Source organism: Sarcophilus harrisii, chromosome 3 (genome assembly GCF_902635505.1).
Source record: "Sarcophilus harrisii chromosome 3, mSarHar1.11, whole genome shotgun sequence".
NCBI classification, from domain to species: Eukaryota; Metazoa; Chordata; class Mammalia; order Dasyuromorphia; family Dasyuridae; genus Sarcophilus; species Sarcophilus harrisii.
In genome coordinates this window covers 199,289,579-199,315,235 of record NC_045428.1, presented here as the reverse complement: position 1 = coordinate 199,315,235, position 25,657 = coordinate 199,289,579, and the positions used below count along the sequence as shown (strand labels likewise).

The 25,657-nt window shown below is 35.1% G+C and overlaps 1 protein-coding gene across 5 annotated transcripts in view; it reads right to left on the bottom strand.

Moving 5' to 3' along the window:
- The window catches only part of GPM6B (glycoprotein M6B), a 216,190-nt gene that overhangs the window by 16,683 nt on the left and 173,850 nt on the right, over positions 1–25,657 (bottom strand). For all 5 annotated transcript variants that reach the window (XM_031958991.1, XM_031958989.1, XM_023500329.2 and 2 more), the window contains 2 exons: positions 4,084–4,270; positions 1,537–1,693 (listed from right to left, as the gene is read on the bottom strand). In XM_031958991.1, coding sequence (XP_031814851.1) covers positions 1,537–1,693; positions 4,084–4,270 — 344 coding nt within the window. The remainder of the gene's footprint in view (positions 1–1,536; positions 1,694–4,083; positions 4,271–25,657) is intronic.

Here is a 25,657-nt window from a genome sequence, read left to right as displayed (position 1 = left end):
TGGCAAAGATCCTATAGGGGTTTGCCATTTCCTTCTCCACCTCATTTTACAAATGGCAAACAGGATTAAGTTATTTGCCCATGGTCAGAGGTATTTAAGGTTGGATTTGACCTCAAGTCCTCCTGACTCCAAGACCAGTCTTAGGAAAGCTGAATCCCAGAGAATATTAAGTAATTTTCCCTGAGTAATAGTTTGTAATTGGCAGATCATGGATTTGAATGAGATCCTCTAGCTCTAAACTCAGTATAATTTCCTGTGGAAGAAATTTACTAAGCCTCAAATAACAATATATTTTCACCAACTAAAATTATAACCTACATATATATTTTAAAATACTACCCTCCCACCAAAAAGTTTTCAGTGTCATAGGATTATGCTGGTCATTGTTATATAATGACCTGTTGACTGGCAAAATTTAGCACAAGTAACTTTTAAGGTGGATAGCAAAGTGGCACACTGGAGAGAGCACCAGCCCTGCAATCAGGAAGACCTGAGTTCAAATCCAGCCTTAAACACTTGCTAGCTATGTGACTCTGGGCAAGTCATTTAACCCTGCTTGCCTCAGTTTCCTCATCTGTAAAATGAGGTCAGAAGGCAATGGCAAACTACTCCAGTATGTTTGCCATGAAAACTCCAAATAAGGTCAGGAAGAGTCAGGCACAACTGAAAACAACAACAAAAGTTTTAAGGTAAAAACTGGTCCTGTCACCTGGTGATGAACTTCCTCTACTAATACATCTTGGTACCTTCTTTAGAACTTAAGAATATGAGACACAAAATTGGGGCCCAAATCCTCCTGGCTCCAAAGCCATTGGGCCTTTCCTCTCATAGGAATGTTATCATGACAATAATGAGTATGTTCAAAATTAACCCATAGCAACCATTTTTACTTTTGAAGGTATATATTTAGGAGGTACCATGATCACTTTTTGTAATGGTAACCATGGTAATTTTTCTCTGAAGTGCTCTCTCACATTTATGGTAAGTTCACCCACATTTCAAAAAGGAGCATCTGACATTTTAAAGGCTGCCTAAATACTCACATTAATTAACTATAAAGGGCATATGAAGAACAATGCTATCTGCATCCAGAAAAAGAATAGAAATTTGTATATTACGTATATACTTATTAGTACTTAATAGCAGCCATCTCAAGGAGCCAAGGGAAAAGAAGCAAAAAGAAAAATATGTTTATATGATAACTCTATTATATATTTAAAAGCAATAGCAAGTCCTACATAATAGATTTGCAGTTTCATGTGCAATCATGTTTTTTTAATCATATTGTTATAGAAATTTATTCCATGTATTCCATAAATTGAAAATAAAATTAATTTCGAAAGGCTGCCAATATGGTTTTTTAATAATCCATGTTCCATGTTTTTCAAATTTTAATGATAAACTATGGCCATGGAAATCATATACTACCTGTCCACTTATAATTAGATTTTCATTTGAGTAAATGCAAAGCAATTTATGCTCATTTAGGCTTGTGCTGTGTCAGGTAATAAGTTATTATGATAGGGTTATACTCACCATTCCGCTGATGCACCGGCCACATGCTGTTGTTTTAAACTCCCCATGCAGCTCTTTTACTGCACTAGTGGTATAAAAGCCTTCTGCCAACAGGATGATCCCATACAAGAAGAAAAAGGATGCAATTCCATAGATGACATACTGCATCAACTGTATCCTACCAAGGAAAGGAGAGCCTTGGAAAAATGGAATTTGTTTTGCAAATAAAGCAGCTTTCCTATCTTGGTGAAGAATAAATAAGGACTATTCAAATTTTGAAGTAGCTCAAAATACAGAGTGTAATAATTAGAGTAAAGACAAGGTAGATGGGAGGGGGAAGGGGGTACTTTGAGATCTTAGAAATATGTCTTTGATTCTCATTCATCAAAATGATTATAAACTCCTAGAATCCTCTCCCAATTAGTACCTCATCTTTCTGTTGTCCATCTGTTCTGTATGCCAGCATACAAGAAGTGATCAATAAATTCTATATTGGAGAGTAATGCTTGCCAAGGCTTCTTTTACCTTCATGATATGTGTATTAAAAAGAAGAATTAATGTATTGGGTATTAATTGTATGGGGTGTATTAAAAATTAAAGCAAAAGTTAAAAAAAGTTCCCAAGAGGCCTTTCCAATGTTTCTATCTTGTCCATATCAGGATGTTGCCAAATATCAAAAAATGCCTTCACAGATAATCGTATGTCAGCCAGGGAGAGGAGCCCTAGCAAACAAAGCAGGAAAACTTTTAGAGCCAAAGGAAAAAAAAAGGAAATCAGTAAAAGAAAATTCTGAAAGGAAATTTTAAAGTGAGATAGAGATGATTCATAAACCAGCATTCTAGCTAAACTCTGGAAATAGGAAACTGGAAACTACAAGGGTCAACATTGTTTAGATTGGCATTAAGGTGCCAAGGGAAAGGCAAGGTTCTTGTTGGAAACAACAGGCACATATCTATTTCTGCATTGGCAGTCTAGGCTTCATTTTAGAATTGGCATGAATGCCTCCCCAAAACACACAGCCTTTTTTTTATCCTGTGTATAACAGAGGTAGTTGGCTGTCATTCTCAGATATTGGAAACAGAACTGATAATACCTGAGATATAGTCATCCTAACTTCAAGTCAAGGAGTCTGTCCATTATAGCACCCTTCCTCACCATAACATTAATATACCTCATTGTCAAAATTTTTCTCTCATTCTTTCCTATCTTTCTCTTCTCTTCTATTTCTTCCTTCTTTTCCTCCCTCCCTTCCTTTTTTCCTTCCTTTTCTCTTTCTTTCCTTTTTCTGTTTCTTTTTCCTCTTTTCTCTTTTTCTCTTCTCTCTCTCATTCTTTCCTATCTTTCTCTTCTTCTCTTCTATTTCTTCCCTCTTTTTCCTTTCTCTTCTCTTCCTTTTCCCTCTTTTCCTCCCTCCCTTCCTTTTTTCCTTCCTTTTTCTTTTCCTTTTCCTTTTTCTGTTTCTTTTTCCTCTTTTCTCATTTTCTCTTCTCTCTTTTCTCCCTTTTCTCTGCTCTTTTTCTTTTTTCTCTCCCTTTCTTCCTTTTCTCTTTTTTCTTCCTTTTATCTCTGTGTGTGTATCTGTCTTTCCCTCTATGTTCTCTATCTCTCTTCCTCCCCTCCTCCTTTTCTTCCTCTTCTTCTCCACTAATTAGCAGTTGTCTTCTTACTAAAAGCTAGGTCCCAGGCTCTATTCTTTTTCCTTTCACTGGTTTCTTAAGGCTATTGAATCTTCTTTGTCTCTCATAATTTGCCTAAGCTAATATACATATGCATACATATACCTTTCCTTTTCTTTTTTCTATTTCCTTAGTGAGTGGGAGTGGGAGGACAAAAAGAGGCAGGTATAAGGTTACAAGAAGAGGATCATTGAAGTATCTTTTTTTTTTTTTTTTTAAATGCAAAGAAAAAAAAAGGAAGGCCCAGAAGAAGCACAGACCAGCTAGATAGCTTTGATAGTTTACAAGTTAAACTTTATGGTTGTTCAGTCATTTCAGTTGTGTGTGCTTCTTTGTGACCCCATTTGTATGTGTGTGTGTGTGTGTGTGTGTTTAAGCAAAGATACTAAAGTAAAGATACTTTCTCCAGCTCATTTTTACAGACAAGGAACTGAAGTAAACAAGATTAAGTCACTGGTCAGTATCACATGGCTAGTAAGCTTCTGAGGCCAGATTTGAACTCATGAAGATGACTCTTCCTGATTCCAAACCCAGTGCTCTAATCCACTGTCACTTAGCTGCCCAAACAGGTTGAGTTAAGAATATACTTAATAAGAAAAGCTATATAAAATGGTGACTGGTAGTTTCATGTTCTTCTCTATTCTACAATATATAGAAATTCTCATTTAACTTGGTGCTTTTAAAATTTATATTTATAATAATTTATAAATAAATTTTATTTATAATAAAGCTATAATTTATAATTTTTATTTTTATTTATATTTATAATAAAAATATTTAAAAGTCTTTTTGTTGACAGGAAAGATATTACTTTTGAAAAGGAGAGGTCTGGTGAGGGTGGGTGGAATAGTTCTTTTCCTTTTGGAGAAAATATAGGAAAATCAGTACTTACACCTCACTCAGTAGGGCATGATCACTGGCATTTGTGGAGAAGTGCTGTTCCAGAATGGATATGGTCCCAGCTAGGGCAACATGTCCACAGCCGCAAAACAAAGCAACTCCAGAGAAGCAGAGAATGGTGGCCACGAGGGAAGCATAGGGCACTCCTCCCAGACACTTGATGCAGCATTCAAAGCAACCTAAGCAGCAGAGAAAAGAAACCAAAGCAACAAAATTAATTGCATTTCATGATGGGAAACCCATATTTGGCCTGAATTATTAACAAGCTACATCTGTAGAGTATTATATATAGGATGTTCAGATTGTTGTCACAGACTATCTCAGGAGGTCCTCGGGACAATCTTGGGGAAAGTACATAAAGAGAGGATTGTTCCCCCAATGAGGAAAAAGGCAGCAGTGGATACAAATGAGGGGACGTGTATCCAAGTCACTTCTTTAGGACTCAATTCTTCAGCTATATGGAAGTATTCTTCCATCTCCAAATCTGATTTTACCACAGCTCTAAATTCTATGGTTAAGGAACTGAAACTCAGGGCAGATAATTAAAATGCCAAAATTACTCTATTATATAGCAATGGTAGAGCTGTCCATAGCTTCCTTCTCTTCTTCCTCATCCTTCCAAATTTCAAATAGCTATGAGAAAAGTGAACTGTAACAATGTTTCTTATCTAAAATGAAATACAATGAGGAGAATATTTAGATTATTATTTTTTAAAGTTATGGTTCCCAAGGTGACTATGGGAAAAGGAAAAAAATGTCTATGTCCTAAATATTTGTAGCCGCTCTCTTTGTGGTAGGACCTGGAAACTGAATGGATGCCCATCAAAAGCATAATGGCTAAACAAGTTGTGGTATATCATTGTGATGGAATACTACTGTGTTTTAAGAAATGATAAGATTATTGATTCTTAAAAAAACATGGAAAAATTAATGGAAAAAGTGGAGGGTAAAGAGGAAAACCAAGAGAACACTAAACAAAGTAATAAAGATATCGTTTTAAGAACAACTATGAATGACTAAGTCATTTGAAATATTACAAATCCCCAAATCAATTACAAAGGATCTATGAATGAAGATGCTATCCATATTGAGAGAAGGAACTTATAAAGAGAAATATGTATAGTACATTTTTACTTTTATATGCATATTTCTGTCTAATATAGCTTTCTCTACTGTGGAGTGGGGAGAGAGGGAGAAAAAAGTACATGGGAAAGAACAAACTAAGAAAAAAGCACAGAAAAAGAGGGTAGCTTTGAAAATAGGACATCGTATTTATTACATAGTTATTTTTTTTTTTAAGCACACAGTATGAAAAGAAATTAATAGTTTTTCATTAAATCTTCTTAGGTTGTGCTCTGTACATGGTAATATTCTCTTTTTTGTCTTTTTTGCCTTTAAGTTCAAAATGAATTTAAAAAATCTTTTTAAAAGTTAGTTTTGTTTTTATTTCTGTGGGGAAGGATTATTTTGATTTGTTTTTGTTTTGAAGGAAGGTAATGAAGAAATGGTTCCCCAGGAGGGAAGATGTAATAAGCATCTCTAAACCCTTATACTTTTGGCATAACTTAAGTAATTGTTTCTATTGGAATTAATGACTTTCCCTGAGCCTTTGACATAGTCTGTAACCAGAAAAGTCAAATGCTGTAATTAGACTATTGCTGTGCTCTGAGTAACATTAAGTTAAAGAGGTTGTTTTGGGAAATTAATGGATATTTTGGTCCCTTATAGCACAATGGAATGAGAGCAACTGTGGAGTGGTGATGAGCCTTGGAGTCAAAGTCCTTCTTCTGATAGAAATCGACAAGAAATTCATGGGCATGGCTGCTTTTACTTTCAATGCCCCAGTTCACTCTCTTAATTTTAAGTGCCCAATGAGTTACCAGTGATCTACATTAGTGGAAAGAATTTCTGTGCTGGAATTCCCTATGCTGATGAGATAAAAGGTTCAAAACTAGACTAAAAATCTACAAACCAAAATCTCAATGATTTATAGTTCATAAAATTTAAGCATATTTTTACTCTTAACACCAAAATATATTTCAGGGAAAAGAAATAGCTTCATTGGACACAGTATAACTAAGGAATAGCTTCCTCCTGCTCCAAATTGAGTAAAAAACAAAACTCTTAGAATTGAATAATGGTGACTGAAATTTAGAATAAAAGAAAAATATTTTAAAATAATTTTTTAGACTTGGTTTCAAGTCATACTTTGGACACTTATTGTCTGTATGCCCTGGCAACTCTCTAAGTTTATGAATCCTGAGTAGGTACAGATCTGCATTGAAAATTTCCTTCTTTAAAAAGAAGGAAGGAAGGAAAGAATAAGGGGGGAAAGTCATAGAGTGCATTTGGCTAAAATGAGATCAATATAAAGTTCCCTTAAGCCAGAAAAGAATTAAAGTTTGAGACCTGTAATTTTATTTTAAAAAGGTCTTCCCTGAAGATGTTCATAAAATTAGGGTTTCTACAAAGATATTCCCTAGTGACATAATGCAGCAACATTTCTAACTCTGAGAGAAATTTGTATTTCAGTTGGGACAATTTTTCAACTAAAGCAGGGTAACTGAGACCTGACCTGCATTCCTTCTGGCCTCTCAGCTCTTGTTTATTATATTCTCCAGACCCTTAAAGTAAATGGATTATCAAGAAAACAGATTTTTTTTAAACTACATTATGATCTTTAACAACAATCAAAAGCAATTCATTATTTAGGACAAGGGCAGGAAGCCAACTATATAGCTTTCATTAGAACATGAGCTTCATACATGGGCTGAGAAAGGTTTGCCAATAGAAAATATAAGACTTGTAAAGATAACAATTTTTTTTATGAATAGTCTACCAAAAATTAACATTGCTTAATACTTGCAATTGGCAATGGGATAGAATTTTCCCCTGGGAAATCAACATGGAACATTAGAAAGTGTTTTATCTTACAAATGTTCTGAATGAAACAGTATTTTGTAAACTTCCTGAACAAAATAAGACCTTTCTTCACTTTTCACTGAAGTGTTCCTGGGAAAACAGCATTACCTAAAAGCCTTAAGTGACTTTCTATAGGGGTCTCATCAACATCTCAGCAACATTTTCAAAACAGGTTGTCATTTCCCCAAAGGATCTGTGATGTGGCATCCTGCCATGTATACAAAATGCTTTTATTGCTTGGAACCCATCTGTGATATTCATTCATGCAATTTAAATTTTTTATTCCTGCAAATTTCTAAGTGCCTCAAACACAAAGGAATCTCTGACACTTTGGAGAGGTAAGTAATGCTGAATCTAATATCAGGCTGGCAGCCAGTTAGAAGGGACCTTTTAATATCTTTAGTATATTTAAGATCTTAGTCTCTTCGTTTTCCAGGTGAGACAGCTGAAACCCACAGGTGAACTGATTTCCTCAGAGATAGCTAGTGAGTAAAATTCTTTTTCATGGGGAACCTTAGGTATCTATCACTTAATGAGTGATTAAGAGTCATTCATTTCTGAAGTAAGATTCAAATTTTAAATTTAAATTCTAACACTTTATCCACTTTACCACCTAGCTAAGTAAACAAGATATTCTGTTGTAGTCAAAAGAAATGTTTTAAAAAATTACTATACGAATACAGTTCTCATCATAACTTTTTCACTCCTCTCCTTTCTTTCCTTCCCCAGCTAGATATTGTTCTCATATAAATAGCTATCCCTTTTGGAAGAAAAAAAATCAACTATATATATATATACTCATACTCTTTTAAAATGGGGCTAGAGGAAGATGGATAACATGACTAGTGCTTGGGTTCTTTTTGTCATTCAGTCATTTTTCAGTTATTTTTGACTCTCGGTGACCACATTTGGGTTTTCTTGGTAAAGATATTAAGTTATTTGCCATTTTCTTTTCCAGTTCATTTTATAGATGAGGAAACCAAAACAGACAAGGTTAAGTGACTTGCCCAGGGTCACACAACTAGTAAATGAGGCCAGATTTGAACTCAATGACAGACCTAGCATCATGCCATCTAGCTGCCCCTAAACTATTAGGATATTACCATATGTGGTTATCATATTTTGAGTTTCACTTTGACCTACAGTATATTTAATAACATATATTTAATGGTACCCACCCAATAAAGAGTCATTCCATATTCTAATGAGCAATGTGAAAATGAGAGTGTTATTTACATTTGTCCCAAAGACCTAGATGCTAGGTGCTAGATTATAGGGAAATAATAGTGGTTAATTCATTGCTACTTTTCAGAGAAATGAAAAGATAAAGAAATGGACAAATCTTCCAATGGTTTTAAAAAATGAACAGATCTTTTGAATTTTCAGTAGCTGTCAATGAATGATTTCTCTTTAACAATAAAGCTCACTCTCAAGTCTATTAATTCATGTGCTGTCCTTTATTAATATTAAGATTTTTATAGTCATAAAATCTCAGATTTTCAAGGGAATTCAGAGGCAACCAGAATTGTCCAAATCTCAACAAGATTTCTCATTACAACATGCCAAATAAATGTCATCTAACTTTTTTTTGAATATTACCACTGGGGGGAAAGCATACTATCTTCCTAGGCAGCCCATTTGCTTTTTGGATAGCTCAAATTGTTAGGAAGTCTATCTAACTCAATGGCTTCTCATACCTCATTATTATTATTGGCTCACATTTATATAGGACTTTCCTGATAACACTCCTATGAAGGACATAGTGGATGAATATTATTTGGGTGAAGAAAGTAAAAAGTCATAGAGGGGAAGTTACTTGCCTTTTAAGCCTCAGATTTAGACTTGACGCTTCTTGATTGCAAGTCCGGTACTCTCTCCATTAAACCTTAGTGGCTCATTTAGTTTCTTTATTTCAGTCTCTTAAAGGCAGTGAAATGGTATATAGTAGATAGAGCATAGACCCCAAATCAAGAATTAAAAGCTCACCTCAAAACCTTGGCAAGTCACTTAACCTCTGCCTGCCTCAGTTTCCTTGCCCATAAAATGGGGCTAATAATTGCATCTATCTTACAGAGTTTCTATAAGGGTAAAATAAAATAATTGTAATAGATACTTTAGTGAATAGAGTACTGGAAACAGGGTTAGGAAGAGTTAAAATCCAGCCTTAGACACCAGCTATGTGATTCTGGGCTAATTATTTGAGCTCTATGCTTCAGTTTCCTCAGCGTTTAATAGGGGCACCTATCTGCCATGGTTGTTTTAGGATAAAATGATTATATATATAAAACTTTTCAAATCATAAAGGTACTAGATTAATAAAAAAAAGAGTGAAAAAATAGCATTTAAGAGTGAATATCACTGTTTCTCTCTGGATTAGGTGAGATACAAGTGGTATAAGAAAAATGATTCTGTTTAACCATCTTGAGAGCAGTTTTCAATCTTTAGGTCTTGAGAAGGTCAAGGCTAAAGGTCCCCACACCTAATTTAGGTCACCACAGTAGATTATACAGCCATGCTGTGAGTCTAGTTTGCTTAACAGCAGGGAAATCAGAGGACTTAGGAAATTTTTGGAGCACTCATATGGATCACACCCTCTCAGCAGCTGCTCCATATTGCCAATGCTTTTTAAGTTTCCCGCAGCTGGCATTATTTACAGTTACATGAGCCCTGGCTTCCATAGAGCAAGACCACCATATTGCTCATCCTGATTCCTAACAGCACAGCTGAACCCATTTCAGACCATGCCAATAAACAGGTTCTAGGAGCCTTATGTTTATAAGAACAGAAGAAATTGTACAAAAAGTCCATTTAAAGCCTTTACTCATAGACAAAAGGCATATGTAACTTTTTATCATGTAACATGAAAGTGGGCCACTTATCTAAAAAGTCATTTAAAAATTTATTTTATTTTTAATTTATAGAATAAAACAAACATTTCTATAATATCTCTATATATGTGTAGTAATAATAACATATGCTATATATATATTACTATATAATGAAAGAGATGATTGAAAACTATTATCTAACTTTGCCATTCCTAGAGGTGAAGTCCATATACAAACAACTTAAAAAGGATAGTCATACTATCTAATTGCTTCTTGGTGCCCAACTCTTTGTTTGCAGCAGTTTGTTGCAGTATCCTAGGAAAAAAGCCAAACTACCATTCACATAGACCATTATTGTTTGCAAAGTGCTTTATGTAACCTACTCCTTTTGAACCTCAAAACAACCCTGTGAGGTAGGCACTATTCCCATTTGGCAGATGAAAAAACCTGAAGCTGAGACATTAAATGACTTGCTCAAACAGGGAAAGCACTGGAGATGGGCTTTGAACCCAGGCCTTCTTCAAATGAATTAATCTGGATCTCAGTAATTGATAAGGAAATCTCTTCTAGAATTCCCAAGTTAAAGTGATATTCTATCAATATGGTACCTATTATGCAAGGTTCTATTTTCCTGAATTTGGGCATATATACAGGATGTTACTTTGTATTTCTGTAGCAACATTTAAATTTCTGAGTCAGGATGGTTTTTGTATGTGTTTTATTGAAGTAATTTGAATGCAAATCAGTTAGATAAAATACTTTTGCTTTTGATTTCATCTTGGGGGAATAAATTGCTCATTGCAATCAATACTACCTACAAAGAGGAAAGGATGAATACCTCACACAGGTTAGAACTAAGTAACAAGTAGTCAAAATTCAGAGCAATGTTAATATTGACTGATTTTTTAGAAGGTGTTCATGAACTTGCTTTTAATATCAATTTCACAACAACCAAAGTCTAAATATAACAAGAATGACTCCACCCAATGGACCATTAAAAAAAAAAAAAGTAGTATTCAATCCAAACAAAATAATGAGGTCCTGAGTTACTAGGTGGGACTGGCAAAGGCAGCCTGAAGTACAGATAAAAATTGCTTCCTGTGGTGGCAAACAGAAGGGGATCAGTTTAACCTTATAGACCCACCTCTGTGGAGGCCTTCCAATCAGAAATCCAAGTTCTGTCAAACCCTGAAGTTAAATTTCCCTAATAAATCTGTCCATGCCCCACACCATCTTTGTGGAATCTCTTTGGGTTAAGCCCACAATGACACTCTGCCTCTTGGTGTCTTTCTTGTTTCAGTCCCCGAATGCCAACATGCCTCTTGGTATCGTTCTCCTTTTTTATAGGTGATTTAACTCTTTTAGGGGGTTAATCTCCTCTATGGATTTAGCACACTTCCACCTCATGAGTATTTCCTTTCCCCTGCTTAATTATGAATTCTACTCGTGAACTAGTCTTTTCCATTGTTAATTATTATATGCTCTCCCAATTCTTATTTTATAAGAATATACTTCTTCTGGTGTTTATTGTATCTCTTTAATTTGTCTGTCATCTCTTCTAAATCAATCTACCTTTTCCCAAAGAGAATGGCCTTTGTTAACTCTTCACATGACTAAACCCAACATTTGGTGCCTGAACATCAATCTCAATATTTGGTGCTAAACCCCAAATATCATTTAGGAACTAGGAATTGCTACCCTGAACACATCAAAAGGACATGGGAAACAATCTCTGTAGTTCATTGTAACAATATTTGACTCTCAGCTCTTGCAGAAGATGACACCATTGAAATCATACTGGAAGAGACTAATCATATTAATAGACTATGTAGTTGTCATGAGACTAATATAAATTTAATTCTGACCCATGAAGGAAAAATACTCAAAGATTTCCACATTTTAGTGGAAAGCAGGGCTTCTTAGGCATTTTCTATTCATGACCCCCCTTTTTTTTTAACATGACCCCAGATAGATGGGTATATAAAGTAGATATTTAATCAAACATTTATTGCTAAGAAATCATAATTTTGCAAGCCTTCTCCCCCATTCAGTTACATGACCTCATATAGAGTTAAAATCTCATATGGAATCAGGACCCACAGTTTAAGAAGCTTTGGTGGAAAGAAAACTGGATTTTTGGAACTGGAAGGCCTGGTTTGAACCTTATCTGTGCAACCTTAGTTAGGTAAATCATTTAATCTCCCTAAGCCTTATTGTTCATCTGCAAAATGAGTGAAAGTAGACTATATGATCTTTAGACCCTTCCAGTTTCTAAATTCTATGAACTTGCTCAGTTTCTGGGGACTTTTAAAAAAGTCTCCTTGTTTAAATGAGACTGTACCAGAAAAATATAGTATAGGCAATAATGAAATTCAGATGAAGAAAGTTTATTTGTGAGACAGAGGGTTCCAAGAAGTCACTGGAAATACTGATCTTTTAAAAATTCACCTAGCATATAGTCATACAGCTATAGTCAGATGTGCTCTTCGAAACTTTACTGTGGCAAAACAGGGGTTTCTTAAATCTGAAGACAGAGTTTTTTCAAGTTTTTGAATAAGCCATTAGCCACAAATGGAGAATAAAAGTGAAATAATCTATATTTAACTTGCATGAAATGTCCTAAGACATTTCAATGCTTGGATTCCGAACACATTTTTAACAATCATCCTTAATTCCCTTCACACAACTGCTGAAGTTTTTTTCTGATTAAAAATATATTATATCTTCAGTAAGCTTAGTATCAACAAAAAGAATTACCAGTTTTTGATTTATATGGACCCTCAGGCCTACAACCAGCCTGAAACAGTTTAAAGTATAAACCACAGAGTCAGGAAAAAAAAACAACTGCCTCAATGCATCTGACGCTCAATGGTTATTTTGTCTAAAGCATGTCTAGAACCTTTTGTGCTGAACAACACAATAAAAACATTTTTTGTCCTCAGGCTTGTGGACAGCCGTAACCATGGTTGCAAGTTATTAACAGCTCAGTGATTTGCCCAAAGTTGTCTGTGATCCTGGCTACACATTTAACACATTCTCAGGAGGAGGGCCTGCTTAAAACAAGGGCCCAGATTATCCCTAGGGAATGAAGAGTATTAGACACATACAAATACCACTGCCCCCACTCCCATGCCCTCACACCCAGTCTTCCTCTCCACTTGATAATTTCTTACTAGGGACAAAAATACAAGGAGAAAGAACAGGAACCAAGCAAGAGCACTTGGAGGCAGCTAATCACAAGAAACCACAAAGAAATGAAACTTTCCCTGACTAGTGATAAGTGAAAACTAATATTGATGTGCCTGTTCTTCTTCTTCTTCTTCTTTTTTTTTTTTTTTTAATAATAATCAGGGCTACCAACTCCAATTCTGGCTCTGTGACATCCCAGTTGCCTCCAATATTCTTACGAAATGTAGTCAAATTACTAAAAGAAATCTTCAAAACAAAATTAATCCTAATTGAAATATGTACTGTTTAGCATTTTTAGAAGAAGCATGTCACAAAAACAATCAGCAGTAGATTTTCACAACTTCCTCCCCAAAATTGGGAATCATTTATCTGTAGTATATGAGAAGAAAATCAAAGTTCTTTTCTATTTAAGAGATCTCATCTTTATTTCCTCATCTCCCAATTAAAAAGACTCTGGGATAGATAAAAAGGATGAACTCCTTTTCCTTTTGAAAATCTGTTCTTGAATCAAATTAATAAGAAAATTCAGAGCTAATGGAGAGGGCAAATTCAGGACCTAAGAGCAAGCACTAACTGCTTATTGCTTCAACAATGGACCAAACTTCCCTAAATTCTGAGTTCAAAAGTAGAACTAATAATGGTAATCATAATTAAGCTATAGCATGAGGATATACACAGAAAACACATTCAAACAAAAGAGCAAACAAAAAAAAGAGCAAACAATAATGTGGGGAGGGAGTGTTGGGAAGAGTATTGTGAGAATTACTGAAGACTGGTACAGAAGCTTTCTTAGCCTGGGGAAATTGAGAGAAAGTTAATTCAACTCAACAGAAATAGGTTCAAGGGTGAAGAATTCTGAGATGAAGTTGATGGGGAAAGGGTACTGAATTTGGAACTAAAAGACCTTAGTTTATATTCTAGCTCTGCTATTTTACTGCCTATGTGAGCCCAGGCAAATAACTTAAACCTCTTTAATCTTCCATTTTTTCAACAGTAGAGCTGTCAGAATGATTCTTAGGGTCCTTTTCAACTTGATATTCCACGATATAATGATTCCTTACAGCTCAAATCTGTTAGTCATTGACTACAAGGAGCTTTACAAGACAATGGGGAAGGAACAGACTAGAATTTGTTAAGTGTTCATTTGGGTGATGAAGGATCACCTATGCAATGAAAGATCCTAAAACGGAAAAATTAATTAGTATCTGATAAGGCTTCAAGGAGGAAGTAGTCTTTGAAGGATAACAGGGATTGTAAATGTCATTAATAGGTCAAAGGTCTTTACAGGAAGGTGAAGATCCAAAAGAGGAAAATACTACAAATGAAAGTCTGGAAGAGAGTTCAGGAAAATCTGAGTGATCCAAGACATTTCAATACTTTTGAAAACTATTTTTAGATGTAATTGTTTGGCCACCATGATAAATACTTCTCTACTTTCATGAGCTCAAATTAAAAATTGATACTCAATGTTCATTGTCTAAGTGTGTCAGCAGGGAGGTGCTGGGAGAATAGGTCTTTTTCAATCTTATATCTGTAACTGAGGTTTCCAATTAAGACTGGAGCCATTGGGGTGCTGCTATTTAAATATGACTCCTGATTGGTAAGAGAATGCTGCTATGTCAGATACATATCAAGTGGCAAAATATGATTAAAAGGAATATATTATGGGAGAATATCTCTTCTGAATTCTTTCAGTGGTAAGTTATTGTTGTGAATAAATTTTCCATATCAAAGAAATTAGAGGTAAACATCTAGATTTTATAATGTTTAAGCATAGGTTCAGAAGGTAGAAAAAATAATTCTCAACCAAGATTTCTGACAACACTTGATAAATTACATCAGAGAGACAGAGAAATCACTTTTTTAAAAGGTCTAGTCAAACAGATTTATCCTATCATAATTTCTTCAATTAAGGTTGCACAAATTAGCAAACAAGCTAAGTCACAGGTATAAACACTGAGTTTACAAAATCTTACATTTATCAAACTATAAGACTACTGCATTTTAAAGAAGTCACAATGGTCTAACTGAGAGGAAGGGATTTATGTGTTAAAAAGATTCTGGTGTGTGGGAAATTGTTCCACAAATAGTTAGGAGAAGCCTTCCACAAATATAATCTCTTGGAAAGTTTTGAAAGATACTGTATTCCTTTCTTCCTCTCCTTTGGTACCTTATCTCAAGGATGTCAAATGTTTTACCTTAATACTGTCATTACATGAATCAGGTTTTAGCTAGGTGATGTTAATTAACAGAAAATAGGCTTCTGCCTAACCAAATGTTCCAGAAGCAATGACAGAATAAAATTGAATAAAAGGAAGATTAAAAATTATCATGACAAATCTGAAGGGGTTTAAATTTGATTACATAGAACTATTTAATCTATAAGAATTGTTTATTATCCAATTTTGCCTTTGAGATTTTTTTTAAAAAAAGAGTTAACTACTTAGAATATCTTATATGAGGAAATCAGTCAATAAACATTTAATAAGTGATTACTATGTATTCAGTACTATGCTAAGCACTGGGGACACAAAAAAGAGGTCACCCTCCCTTCATGGTTTAATTCTCATGTTAGCTTTTTAATGAAAGATTCTCTCAGTTTATCTAAAAGTACTTCCTCCTTCTCCTCCTCTTCCTCCTTTTTGTCCTCCCTCTCCTCCCTTTTTGTCCTTCCTCTCCTCCCTTTTTGTCCTTCTCCTCTTCTTCCACCTTCTCCTTTTTCTTCCTCCTTTCACATCTCCAAATTTTCAAAATTTTCAAAACACTTTGTATAGACCTTCCCTTTCAATTTGCCATTGTACCACATGGCCATCCTATGGAGCATGCACAGAGATGAACCTGTGTCCAATATGTACTCTGGACTCTTATTTAAAGAAGAAGGGGCAGCATCAGAATGGATCAGGTCTAGGACCTATTCAATGAACAGGCATCAATTCAAAGTATGAAGGTTTCCCTTGAAGCTACTGATGCAATACATTTTTACATGTGTTCTTCAAACTAGGTTGTTTTCAGTTTGTAAACATCAACCTACAAGATATAAAAGGAACCTACACAAAAAAGACAGACTTTAAGACCAATGCAGATTTTATGAATAAGCAGAATGGTCAGCAACCTCACAGCAGAGTGTGATTTCAAAAGCACAAAAAAGACTGCTTACCTAAATATTCTTCCTTTTCAGGCTACCTACAATTCTTATCAGCAGAGGCTAACTTTTTTTTTTTTTTTGGATTAACACTGTCTAATTAACATTGTCAAATAAAGACTGCTTGATCAAATGTAACATGAATATTTTATTTAACTTTTGTTTCAGGTTTCAGTCACATGCAGCTCTTTATATCTCCATGTGGGGTTTTCTTGGCAAAGATACTGAAGTAGTTTGCCATTTCCTTCTCCAACTCATTTTACAGATGAGGACACTGAACAAATGGGATTAAGTAACTTTTCCTGGGTTAACTAGTTAGCATGTGTCTAAGGTCACATTTGAATTCAGGTTTTTCTTAACTTTATCCACTGTACCTTTTAGCTGCCTTATGATCCTATATAAACCTCTATGGATCTTAACATCCCTTTCTGTAAAATTAAAGGGTTAGATTAAATAATCTTTAAAAGTCTGGCCCTAAACCTAGTTATCTATTGATGACGCTATGACCCTGGAATTACAAGCCTCGGGTCTGCTTCCAACCACCTGATTTTGCAATTTTAATAATGACTTTTTTATGTGAAAATCATTTTTCATAAAGTGCTGATATTACTGATGCCTCAGGTCTTATTGAAGTGTTCAGGCTGCCCATGTGTATAAGTAATGGCCCCAGATTACAACACTCTTAAAAATAGTTCATTTGTATCTTCTATCTCATCTCAGCTTTCACTTAACCCTGTTATTAGTGTGTCTTGTTAATTTAATTTTAATCTATGGTTTTATTTCTCATACAATTATTTGGGTGAAAATCTGAGGTGGCTTTATGTCATGAGAAACTCAAAAGATATAATGTATATAAAGAGCCTTACAGATTTTAAAGCATGACATAAATGTCAATTATTATCATTATTTCCAAAAGAATAAAGAGCATGAGCTTTGTGACAACTATTCTTCATATGACTCGGAGCCATTTTTTTTTTTTTTACTTCCACATTTATGTATCTTCGTTTCAGATTATGAGTTTGCTAGCAGTCTGACCTCTGGTTTTATTATATCTTATCTGGGATTGATTATTATCTTTAGCAGACCAAGCCTGATTAAATTTACTGGTTTCCTAATAGAAGGTAGGTTCCTGAGAAGGCAGAACAGAACATGACAATGTATAGGATGGGGATGAAGAGTGAATCTCAAAAGTCATATACAGCTGAAAAAATCAAAGGTACCTTTGGGCTGCCAAGGTACAGTCTCAGAGCATTTGTTCCATTAGATACAGGAGTAACTGGATTGGGAGAAGGGAAGGATAGGAGGTAAGGGAAAAGAGTGGCAGGACATTTACGACAAACTTTATCTACTCTATTACTTCAAACAACCCTGTTTATCACATCCTAGGTTGTTTCTGCTTATTTCAAGTGTATTACCAAAAAACCAGAACAAAACAAAATTAATTTTTGATTCAAGGTAATTTTAGCATCAACGATTTTAAGTAAAGAGGAAAGCAAAAGCCATGATTACAGTCAATCAAATAATAGGGTGTTATTGCTTTTAAGAGGACTTGAAAATACTGTTCAAATAAATTCAGAAACAAAACCCAACAAATTCTTAAAACTCAAAAAAAGGCATATCAGGTGGAAGACTCCAAGTGAGCCCCAATTATTGGTATTATTAAATTTTATTTCTTCTACCTTTGCCAGTTTGCTCTGTGGTAAAAGTAGTGAGACTTAGGGGTAATAAAATGATCAGCTAATTTGTTGCTAGATAATCAAAAGTAAGTCAGTAAATGCACTTTACAAAATTAAGATTAAACTGCAGTTAATTTAATTTTCCTATGTTTACAATTATAAAATGACTTTCATAGCAGAGGAAAAAGCTATAGGAAAAGTTTCCTGTTCTATTGTTTATATCCACTTATGTTTAAAATTTTTATTTATTTTGATATTTCAAGAATCCATAACTTTGTCAAAGTAGGTACTCCATCCACTAAAACAGAATGGGATCTGTTAAAAATTTAGTATGTTATATATTGTTGTTTAGTCACTATCAGTTGTGTCTGATTCTTTGGAATTCCATTTGGGGTTTTCTTGACAAAGATACTGCAGTGGTTTGCCATTTTCTTCTCCAGGTTATAAATGATTTGCCCAGGGTCACACAGTTAGTAAGTTTCCGGGGTTGGATTTTGAACTTAGGTGCTGGTGACTGCAGGGCAGGCATTCTGTCTACTGTATTACCTTGGTGCTCCTATTACATATTTTAATTATAATAATATAACATATTAATGTGTTACATTATTACATCATACCAAGTTTATATAACAATAAATTATATAGTATAAATGTAATATATATAATTGAAATATAAAGAAATATGCAAAATAATAATAAAATATATAATTAAAATAATATGATAAGCATATTATATAATTATAATACTATATATTAAATCCTCAACACATTGCAATCTGCTTTAGTGGACAGAATACCTACTCTACATATATACATGTATGTATATATGTATATAACTTTTGACTACTAACTTCAAGTGAATTTAAATAGAATTATTCACATGTAAACAAACCAAATGGTAATATGAATTAAATTACCAAATGGTAATTATAAGTTAGGTCATTTATTTCAAGTGAGATAATATTGGGTGAATGCTGATTATGCAGGATAATGTATGCAAATCACTTTGCAGATATTCAACCACTAAATGTCAGTTATCATTATTGTTATTACTTATTTCATTCTTTTTATCTTGAAAAATGTTTTTTGATGGGAAACAGCTGAATTAGTCCAAGGACATCCAAGGACAAGTCATTATCTTGACATTATTGTGTCCTTTATATTATTGTGAAGGTAGATAAAATTGCTTTTTATAATTGAATAAGAGGATTGGGATGTGAGCCCATATCCCTCTGAGTAAGACAAAAACATAACCTCTCTTGGTTTCTGTTTTCTTAGTTGTAAAGAAACAGCACACATTTCCTATAATTATTGGGAGGATTAAATGAGGGAACCTGTAAAGTGCTTTGCAAATATGAAAGGCTGTATAAATATTATTGTTGTTCCTCTTCCTTCTTTTCCTCCTTCTACTTCCTTTTCTCTTCCTTCTCTTTTTCCTTTTCCTTTTTTTCTTCTTATTCTCCTTTTTCTTTTTTCTCCTTTTTGTCATCATTATCATTATTTTAGCCCCCCAAAATCAGAAATTTATTCAGGAAAAGGAGGGGAGGTATCTGAATACAGGAGTGAAATGAAAAGATAAACCTTTCTGGATAAAACTTAAGCATAGAGGTTCAAATCAGAACAAGTCTGACCCAGCACAATTCTCAGTAAACAAAAATATTCCTATAGACATCACTGAAAAATCAAATGAATATGTTAATAATCAGTCACTAAGTATTCACTAATGAAAAAAATTGAATTCATTAAATTCCTACTATATGCTACTCAGTAATACAGTATTTATTTAATACCTATTATGTCTCAAGAACTCTACTAGTCTGGAAATACAAATATAATGACTAAAAAAAGTACTTACTTCTAAGAAACTTACGTTGTTAAGGGGGAGACAGCAAGTATATATAAATAAATAGTGAATAAGTAAGACGTGGCATTTAAGAAGGTAGGAATTAATACTTAAGGGGGTTAAGAAAGGTTTGGAGTAGAAGGAAGTAGCTGAGCTGTATTTTGAAGCAAAAGAGAGACTATGAATGGAGGTGAGGAAGGAGTACAGACTTGGCAGATGGCCAATACTAGGGTAAGAAGTCAGGAGTGTCATGCTTAAGGAACAGAGAGGGCTTGTTTGGGTAGACTGGGCATGCAGGACAGGGAATAATGTACAATGAGTTCAGAAAGATAGATTGAATATAAGGTTAATAAGGGCTTTAAAAGATAAACAGAGACATTTCTAATTCTAGAAGCAATGGGGATCCATTGAGGTTACAGAAAAGGAGAGTGACATGTTGGAGGTAGAATGAACAAGATTTGGAAAGTGATTGGATGCATGGGGTGAAGGAGAGGAAGGAACCAAAGACAAAGACAAACTTGTAATTTGGGAAGCTGGGAAAATGTTTCTGGTTTCTTCAGAAATAGGAACTTAGAGTCTGGGGAAAAAAATAAGATCTGTCTTGGATATGTGGAGTTTGAGATGTCTTTTGGAGATCAGTTTGAATATGCAATAGGCAATTAATTAGTGATGTGGAATTAAAATATAGCATGGGGGGAGACTAGAATTTAATACATAGATGTGGAAGTCATTGGATAGATGATAATTAACCTATAGGAGCTGAGAGAACCTTGGGAAATTAGGAAGTAAGATTTTGGTGATGAACTAGTAAAGGAAAGATTTGATAGGAAGAGAACCAGGAGATATGGGATATCCAGGGAAGGCAGAATATCTGAGAGGGATGAGAAACAGTCTCAAATATAATAGATAGTTTAAGCAGGAAGAGAACTGAAAAAGATTGCAGATCAATTAAGAGATCACTGGTAACTCTGAAGAAAGCAGTTATAGTCAAATGATGAGGTTGAAAGCCAAATTGCAAATGGTTAAGGAGTATAGACAGTTTTTCCTAGTTCTGCTAAGAGAGAATTAAATACAAGGCAAAAACTTGAAGAGATGGTAGAACTGGGTGAAATCTTTTAAGTATGGGAGACCTGGGCATGTTCAAATGTAGTAAGAAAGAAGTCAATAATTAGAGGGAAGTTGAAAATTAGAGAGAAAGAGAGATGATTAAGAATGCAATCTGTAGATAGGAGGGTGTGGAAAAGACCCAAATAGAAGAGTTGGCTTCTTGTGAAGGTCACAGACTGGGCATTAAAAAAGAGAGAGTGGGAGATGATATCAATGTGTTTAGAAATGAAGAGAAAGAGAAAAGTGCTTACTGTCATCTAAGCATTGTGCTAAGAGTTGAGTTTATAAAGAAAAAACATCTTTGCTCTCATAAAACTCCCATTATAATGGAGGAGACATGTAAATAATGTAAATATTAATCCTCCATCTATACACACCTATCTCTCTATATATGTTTATCTACAAATATGGGGAGGAAAGAGAAGGGAGAGAGAAAAAAGAGAGAGGAGAAAGGGAGAGAGAGACAGGCAGACAGAGACACAGAGAGAATGAGGAAAGAAGGGAGGGAGGAAGAGATGGGGGATGGGTAGGGAAAGTTATGGCAGAGTGAAAGAGAGAACTGATAGAGTGAAGGAGGAGTGGAGAGAGAGGAAAGAAAAGATATAGAGAAGGTAGAGAATGAGGAGAGAGAGAGTAGGAGGAAGAGAGAGGAAAGAAAGAGAAGAGAGGAGAGAAAATAGATTGAAGGTGATCTTAGAGGGAAAGGGCACTGGCCACTGAGAGACCAGAAGGGCCTTTAGTCAGAAGGATCACTGCAAGAAATTGTTTTTGCTGAGGCAATTGAGGTTAAGTGACTTGCTCAGGGTCACACAGCTAGGCAGTGTTAAGTGTCTGAAGCCAGATTTCAACTCCAGTCTTCCAGACTTCAGGGCTGGTGCTCTATCCAATGTGCCACCTAGCTACCCCAAAGCAAAAATTTATTGAAGCAGTTTTACAAAGTTGCCAGGCAAAAACAGAGTCATAGATTGTTCAACAGGTCTCGTTGCATGATAGGAAGTGCTGAATTAGGAGTCAAAAAAGACTTTGGATCCAATTGAAGCTCTTACAGCTAAGAGCTGTGTGACACTGGGCAAATCATTTAACCTTCCTGAGACTTTATTTTCTCATCAGCAAAATAATAATTATAACAATGGCTAATGCTATTTGCATTAATTATTTCACAGGTAACAAGAAGTTGCAAGTTTTATGTACAAAGAACTTGGAGATTATTTTCAAAGAACTTAACCTCTCTATAGACAGGTAAGGTAAATCATAAGACATTATATAAATGAAAGTCATGATCATTATTATTAGAACCAAGGGAGGGCCACCCTCTCCAACAGCTCAATTTTTACAAAAGATAAGTGATTTGTTAACAGTTTCACAGCTAGTCAGTGCCAAAGCAAGACTTGAGCCCATGTTTCTCAACTTCTAGGACCATCTTCTATCCTTCACTAGAAGGGCTGCTTCCATTTCTATCAAGATTTTCATTCCTGGCTGTTACAAAAAGAATATCACCAGCCTGGTTAATTATTTATTCAGACCTTATAGAAAATATACATATTAGATAAAACAATATATAAAGACAAAGAGTCCTCTTTCTCTTCCCCTCTCCTTCGCTCCCTTCTTTTCTTCTTTCTTTTCTTTCTTTTTTTTCCTTCCTTCCCAACTTCCTTCCTTCTGCAAACAGAGGTCAAGTTATTGCTCAAAATCACACAGTCAGTAAGTATATAGGATAGATTTGAACTCAAGTCTTTGCAACTTCAGTCCCAGCACTCCATCTTCAGACACTACTCAGTCACTTCAAGAGTCCCGTTTCTTAAAAGGAAGGTCACAAGCACATTCCAACTTGCTACCAAAGACTACACTTGCATTTAAAGGAAAATATGCTATTTATAGCTTATGCCATCTTAAATAAAATTTTCACTAACAGATCCAATTTAACAAATATCTTTTAAGGGTCTGTGACATGTCAGGCCCTGTGCTAAGCGAAGGAGGTACAGCTAATTAAAAAAAGAGTCTCTGCCCTCAATAAGCTTACAGTTTAAAGGGGAGACAACATACAAAAAGAGGCAGCAAAGTGGGGTGAGAACAGGATACTGAAGGGTAGCTGGTGGCAGGGCAGCAGACACAAAGTAGAGTGAGGGACTAAGAGTTCAGTTTCTTTTCCCTATAATGCAAAGTATTAGGAGGAGTTTGGCACTGCATCATCCAGGTCACAAGAATATTCCAAGTTGCTACCAAAGACTTCTGTAGCTACACTAAAAAGAAAATGTGCAAATATAGATTATTCCAGTTTAAATAAGGTTTTCCCTAATGCTAACTGATCCAATCCAATAAATCTGATCCAACAGACATTTATTAAGCACCTATAACATGCCAAGACTTGTGCTAAATGCTGAGGATATGATTAACAAAAACACAAGGAAGAAGAGGCTGAGGGAAATGGATTCAAAAATGGCTTGGTTAATGATGAACTGTGGATATGATGTTTGCTCATCTCATTTTAGTACTTCTTGTGTGACTTTGGGAACATTATTTAATCTCTCTGGGCCTCAGTTCCTTATTTGTGAAATGAACTCCCTGTATTAAAATACCAGGGAGGTATTTTATAGCTATGATCTGTCCTACTAAATAGTTAAAAGACATTTCTGAAAAAGTCCTCCTATTTAATGGTATTATAATTCTCCTTAAAAAAGAAAACAATGACATTAATACCTTTCTACGAGCTTTGTTCCAGTGGTTCCTTCTTTTAAAGAGAATAACAACACTCAGAACTCACCCATGGCACCTCATTTCCCAGGGCTCTTATATTCACAAGTGTCAATATAAACAGGATTCATTCATCTGAAACCACTTCTGGTGAGAAAAGTTTTTGGCATAGATTTCAACTTCAAGATACTATGCTTCTCTGTGGTGCATGAGGTCATACACCTGGGGAGCCCACACAGAACTCAACAATTGACATCTGGACAAGAAACTCAATGGGCTTCTTCACTCTCTTTCATTCCCTCCATTGACTATTTGGAAATCTGCTCTACTAAGGAGCAAACACATAACTTTGTTTTTTTTTGTTTTTTGTTTTTAGGGATTGGGAATTTAATGTAATGGTTTTTAGTCATCTCCCAGAGTTCTTTTTCTGGGCATAGCTAGTTCAGTTCATTACTGCTCCATTAGAAATGATTTGGTTGATCTCGTTGCTGAGGATGGCCTGATCCATCAGAACTGGTCATCATCTAGTATTGTTGTTGAAGTATATAATGATCTCCTGGTCCTGCTCATTTCACTCAGCATCAGTTCGAAACACATAACTTTGATCTTTAATTTTAAATTTCTTTTCTCATTGGTTTCTTAATCTGACTTTCATCTATTCTTCAATTGCATAAGAACACAAAATGCCACATTTTCCCCAGGGACTTAGAAATTATTCATATTTGTTGTTTGACAACTTTGTGACCACATCTGGGGTTTTCTTGGCAGAGATACTGGAGTGATTTTACCATTTCTTTTTCCAGCTCATTTTATAGGTGAGAAACTGAAGGCAAACAAGGTTAAGTGACTTGCCCAGAGTTACAAAGTTAATAAGTATCTGAGGCCAGATTTGAACTCAAAAAATCATTCTTTTTGTCTGGTAGATTGATTCTTTTATGAAGGCAAACAAGGCCATATTTTTCTTCAGTTCTTTTACCTAGCCTTAAATTACTGAGTGGGCATTGTTTCAGGCAAACTTTTTTTGAGGAAGGATCTTAACTTAAAGCAGACAAGGTGGCCCATTGCGTTGGGCCATTGCAAGTCATAGATTTATATCTTTCTGACCCCAGACCCAGTGCTTAATCCATAACTCCATCTCACTGTGCCTACTAGAGTTCAAAGGATAACTTATTTAGGCTGAAAAGGAACTTAAAGACTATCTATCCAGAAATCTCATATCTTGAACTGGAAGGGACCTCTTAGCTATCTAGTCAACTTATTTCATTTTATAATGAGGAAATTGAGACTTTTGGTCAAAATAGATAAGAGGGCTGGGATTAAAGCCTTTGTCATCTGACTACAATAGTTCATTTCATCTCAACTAAATGATCTTTATTGAGTGTTCTAATTTTACTGGGTAGGGAAGAAGAAGGGAAAAGAAAGTTTGGGGATTGGGGAAATAGGACTATCTCATCTTCTTTTCTCAGACTGATTTTTTTATGAAGGAAAATTTCATTTCAAGTAAATGATTTTTATTGAGTGTTCTAATTTTATGGAGTAGGGAGGCCGAGGGGGATTGGGGAAGTAGGACTATTTCATCTTTTCCTCTCAGATTTTTTTTGCCTGAGGCATGAGGTTAAGTGACTTGCCTAGGGTCACACAGCTAGGAAGTGTTAAGTGTCTGAGATGAGATTTGAACTTAGGTCCTCCTGACTTCAGGGCTGGTGCTCTACCCACTGTGCCACCTAGCTGCCCCCGATTGTTTTTTTTTTTAAATAAAGGCAAACAAGGCTATTTTTTGCTTCAGTTCTTACCTAGCCTTAAGTTACTGAATGGACATTGTCTCAAGCAAACGGAGATTTGGGAAAGATTTTAGCTTAAAGCAGACAAAGTGTCCCATTGCATTGGGCCAGTCATCCTTGCCTTTGGACTCCAATAAATCTGGAGGAGGGAGTAAGGCTGATGACTTGGCACAATTCCATCTCACTCATTTCCAATTCATTTGCAAGTCAAGACATCATCCTCATGACATTGGTCCTGTCTGAGAACAAAGGATGAACAAACAATACTAGTTAACTGAATCCATTATAGATTAAGTCCCTAAAGAAGTCCTTTGTCTCTCCCTCCACCAGGTGGCAGCATAATAGAGAACAAAATCGAGGGTATCTGAAAAATCAATTCACTGAATC